Here is a 4,858-nt window from a genome sequence, read left to right as displayed (position 1 = left end):
AGTTTGGTCGGGCAGGCGAGGCTGGCAGGAGGTGCGGGGGGACGACCTCTCCACTTTTGCTCCACATGAAGGCAGGCTTGCGAGGAGGAAGCCTGTGTTCTGCAAATACCTCTTGGGCAGAGTTTACACTGGGCACGAGAGGTTACGGGTGGCTTCTGGGGCTCCCACAGCATCTCTGCAATGTCAGGGTACCCAGGGCACCTCCGCAGTGCTGGGCTGTCCATGGTGATGCTGCGATGCCGGGGTACCCGCAGTACCTCTGCCGTGTCAGGGTGCCCAGCTGAGCTCAGGATCAAGCCCTGGGAGGCCCCACCACCGGTCCACGCCTGGGGGACTCCAGCCCAGAGAAGTCCTGCTGCCATTCCTCTGGTCACCCTGTCTCAGATCCACCCTCAGCACCCACCCCCTGCTTCTGCAGCCCCATCAATCATGGCTTGGGGGGGGGGGGGGGGGGGCGAAAGGGGGTCAAGGAGGTGTCACCAGGAGTCCCCAGGGGAAACCCTGAGGCTTCATGGCCCTCTTGAAGGGCGGACAGGTCAGGTAGGGAGACAAAATCTCTGCATGCAACTTCTGTTGCAAGACAGAAACTGCAAGGCATGGTTGCTAGCTATGAAAAATTATCCAGGGAGAAGGTTTCTTTCTTACGAAATGCACCTCCTGATCATCCTGCAGAAATAATCCTTGCCCTCGCTAGCGCTGCCACCCCTCAGCTTTTCACTTCTTCCTTTGACTTTCTTACAGGCTTTTAGGAGTGTGTCCACACCAGGCTGCCCAGCGGTGTTACCCTTGCTGCCTTTCCTAAAATGCGCAGTTTCAGTTAGAGGAAAAGAAACCCCCAAACCATACCCTACCTTCACAGTATTGATGCAAATGGTTTAGGTTTTATTGTGGCTTATCAGATATAATTTTGGCTAATATAGGGTCAGTTTTTATACTCACAGTGTTGGATTATTATTCTTTAATGTACTGTTTGGAGGTGTTATATAAAATGGTGAAATGTAGCAGATCTTCCTTTTAAGTATTTAATCCTCATGTGCACAAAAGCAAAGAAGTTCATACTTCCCTAACCATTTCATTTCTCTATTTCCAACATCATTCTGCAATGCCTGCAGAATTATTACAGATAAGAAAGAATCATTCCATGGTTAAATGAAAGTACACATGGTTTTTCTAGGAAAGGAGGAAAAAGCAGGTATTTTCATATTCCCTTTAAGAACTTTTACCAGTGCAGGAATGGGCTTAATTTGGACCAGTGAGTCAGAGCTCAAACACATATCTTGCCAAATCGATTCCCTTCTTTTAGGGTCTAGTTTGCATCAGGTTAAACATGAAAGCAATTTCTTGACATTAAACCTCCCACTTGGTACAACTGCAATTTGAAATGTGTAAATTGCTACACAAGTTTGTGGGGAGACATTTATTTAGCTATTAATTTAGGTAATCATAGGGTCTCAGTGCCCTTTATGCGAAACTGTTCTGTTTCTTACCGTCCATTCACATTGTCATCACTGGGGCAATTAGCAGTGATAAAGAAAACTGGAAAAGAAAACTTGTTCAAAACCTTTGGCTTGGATATATACAAGACACCATGTCTGTCACATGAGCATTCAGTCCACAAAAATACACATTTGCTTGTGGCGAGTATCATTTTCCTGGGGAAAAGGAACAAACGTCTCTAGCCAGTCAGCTTATTAGGATTTTATTGTTGTTTTCAAGGTGTGATTTAGCCGTGACTGGGGAGCAGGCTCTTCAGGAGCCACACACACATCACAGATTACACAATGCACATAAAGCACGATAGTGTCATTACCACACCTCTGTTTTTTTAAATACACTTCCTTCTGCTTTTAGGTTGGGTCCAGTTATTCATGGGGAGCACCTGGCTCTGTACAAGGAAGCAGTGAATCCCTCTCCTTCTCCAAAGCACGCAGCCAGCAAGGAAGGCCAAGTTTTACTGAGGGATTTTCCACCAGATCTTCAGATCAGATCTCTTATTTTCTCAGTAAAATGCAGTGCATCTTTTTTGCACCTTCAACTGTGGAGGAAAGGCCTTGATCAAACCAGTGAAGCTAAACCACCTCCCTGAATGCCGCTAAGACACAGCAGCATAAAAATCAGAATTTAAATGTACCATGGAGCAAATAATCCCAGTTCATCCCAGCAGCCCCTGACAGTCCCTTATGGCACAGGGCGGGCAGGGACCAGCCACCTCCCGTGGTCACTGGCCATCCCAAGAGCCCGGGGACTTGCCCCGCAGCCAGGTACAGCGCCTCATCATCGGGGGGGGCACAGTGGATGGGGCGCAGGGTCTGCGGTCCCACAGTGTGCCAGGAGTCCTCAGCGCCCCACCAGTCCAGCCAGGGGAGAAGCCGGCCAGAGGGAAGCTCAGGGCAGCCCTTTGCACCATGCTTGTTTGCTCTCGTTTTCTTCAGAGACCCTGAGCTGCCCACCCCTCAAAACACCAATACAAGCACAAGGGAGCAGGAAACTCATTTATTGCTGTTTGGCAGAAACTGCTCTAGTTTAACTCATAGGTAAGGGCAGCTGTAGACAAAACAGCAACGACGACAAGGAGAGACCCCTGACAGGTTTTTCTCCAAGTCTGTGCTCTGGGCAGGGCAGGCAGATAGGATCTGCAGCACCATAAATCAACTCTCAGCAAAGGGAGAAGAGAAACGGATTGTGAAATGAACTGTAAAATAAACATCTAATGTAAACATTGAACACGCAGTGGTTCGTTTTTTCTGTCTGGGAGCCCAAGTCTGGTACAAGTTCCTGGCTGACTATGCCAGGACCCTGTTGGGGGGGTTACTGCTGGCCCCACGGCAAAGCAAGGAGGCAGCGGCCGCTCTCCTTTGCCGGCAGGAGAGGAGGCTGATCCTGCCATAAGCATCCCTGCTGTCCTCCTGCGCAGCCCATCACAAGCTGGCTCGAGTGCCTCAGCTTTGCCCCCGCTCCTCCCGACCCAGTGGGACGCCCTGCCAGCCACCAGTCTTGGTGGCCTGGCAGCAGTGATGGGGACACCCCAAATGGCTTCGGGCTGTGTCTTTCTCCAGGGCCTGGGTTTTCTGATAAGCAAGTTCTCACCCAAAGCTGCGTCTCCCTGCCATGCCTCCTGTGTCTCTGCCCATGCCAGCCCTGCTGCTCACGGTCAGTGGGGCTTTGCTGCTTGCATCTTCTCCTGGTCCAGCCCGTCCTCCCTGCTGGAATGGCCAACACGTTCCCTCAGTGGGGGAAGCTGGCCACCTCTGAAACGAACCTGACCCGCTGCAGGAATATCTGCCTTTTCACCTGCATTTATACTTCTGGTCCTTCAGATTTGCAGGCACCCAGCCACGAGAGCAGTCAACAGATGCTGGAGCATGTGATGTCCCAAGAGGGGCACTTTCTGCACTGGCTTTCATCAGGAAAAGGAAACCTACAGGGCAGGACATCTTCTCTGAGCTTTGAGTCTCACCAGGAACAGGAGAGAGCAACTTCTGTTTGTAGCGAGACGTGCCTGGAGAGCGAATTAGGACAACATGCAGCTTCTCTGGGGGCAAAGCAAGACGCTAGAGAGCAGAAGGAAACCAAATACCAGACTTTTAGCAGGCGGTTGTGCTACATCAATACCTCTCTGGGGTCCGGGGCACACCCTGGCTCATGGGTCAACACACCAGGACAACATTACTCAATACCTGTTACACTCAAACCGGGAGAAAAGCTAACAATTTGCTACTGTACATAGAGACATGTGCCTCAGGTAGGAAAGGGCAGAAGCCTCTGTGCTTTTTGTTTTGTTTTTAAAGCTGTTTTAACTCTTTAAGGCAAGCCATAAGAGCATGAGGTTAGAAGGGACCTCAGGAGATCATCCTCCTGCTCTGAGGCAGGGACAAGGAAAATCTAGGCAAACGTTTTGCTGCCAAAAAAACACCCTTAATGAAGAAAAGTCCACACTTCTTAATTACCCTCATAGCTAGGAGAACATATCCTACATTTGCTGCAGGTGAAACGCAGCTATGTCCTCTCCGTAGTGGGCAGGAAGGGGTTTTTTTAAGTAATCTTCTATGTAAAGGGCAGTCTGTGTCCCCTCTCAACCTGTTCTAACAAATAAAATCAGCCTTCTCCCATAGGTCCCCATTCTCGCTGCCTCTGCTCAGTCTCGTTGCTCTTCTCCCGGCTCGCTCCAGCATCCAGGACTGCCTCCGTGCCACAACCCCACGGCAGGAGCTCAGACAGGCTCTAGCTCGTTACTACCCACAGCAACTTTTTTTCCAGTGCCGCTGCTTGTGCCCCACTTGGCGTACGCATAGCCGATCTCTCCCTCCTCAGCGTGGTGCCGTGCGCCTTTGTCTACTGAATTTCATCCGGCTGCTTTTCCCTCCCAGCTCCTCGTGGTGACACGTGGTGGCACAACTCGTTCTGCACGAGGACCCTCCTGAGGGTGCAGGGCAGGTGTCCTCCACCTGCTGGGCTGGCTGATGCACCAGCAGTCAGAGGCTGCTGCCAACTTTGGGGCTTCCAGGGCCCCGCGGCCATGGGCATCCAGCCAAGGCTGGGTGCGGCAGGTGGCACGGAGACCGGGGGGGACAAGTGGGGCACGAGATTAGGCTCACGGGAGGAGGATGGGACAGGTGGGAGGGCAGATAGTGTGGAGGTCCTGCTTTGGAGACGTGCATGCGAGAGCTGATAGCTGTTGAAGCGTCTCAGTGGAAAAACCAGCTTCTAGCTCCAAATTCCTCTTCTGCGGCCACCACCTGGGGCCCTGCCAGGAGGAGGGTGGAGGGGCTGAAAAATGACACTCGGCCAAAAAGTCTGTGGGACGCAACAGAGAAATCCCCAAGGGAAAGGGACTTTCAGCTGACCGCCATTTCCCAAC

At 51.5% G+C, this 4,858-nt stretch overlaps 1 protein-coding gene across 1 annotated transcript; it reads left to right on the top strand.

The window, feature by feature from the left end:
* The first annotated feature begins 2,804 nt into the window (after window positions 1-2,804).
* LOC126046136 (uncharacterized) lies at window positions 2,805-4,542 on the top strand. The gene is made up of 2 exons (XM_049818146.1): window positions 2,805-3,228; window positions 3,318-4,542. The coding sequence occupies exons 1-2, from the start codon at window positions 3,015-3,017 to the stop codon at window positions 3,725-3,727; spliced, it is 624 nt and encodes a 207-aa protein (XP_049674103.1). The 5' UTR covers window positions 2,805-3,014; the 3' UTR covers window positions 3,728-4,542.
* The last annotated feature ends 316 nt before the right edge of the window (window positions 4,543-4,858 follow it).

This window comes from Accipiter gentilis, chromosome 15 (genome assembly GCF_929443795.1).
Source record: "Accipiter gentilis chromosome 15, bAccGen1.1, whole genome shotgun sequence".
Lineage (NCBI taxonomy): Eukaryota > Metazoa > Chordata > Aves > Accipitriformes > Accipitridae > Astur > Astur gentilis.
This window is presented reverse-complemented; position numbering and strand designations above follow the sequence as displayed.

What these genes read in the sequence shown, in the direction of transcription:
- LOC126046136 (XM_049818146.1), top strand. Translation starts at nt 3,015, where the DNA reads ATGGGGACACCCCAAATGGCTTCGGGCTGTGTCTTTCTCCAGGGCCTG. An exon ending in ATGGCCAACACGTTCCCTCA is followed by an intron (nt 3,229 to 3,317) that starts GTGGGGGAAGCT and finishes CTGGTCCTTCAG; the next exon opens with ATTTGCAGGCACCCAGCCAC.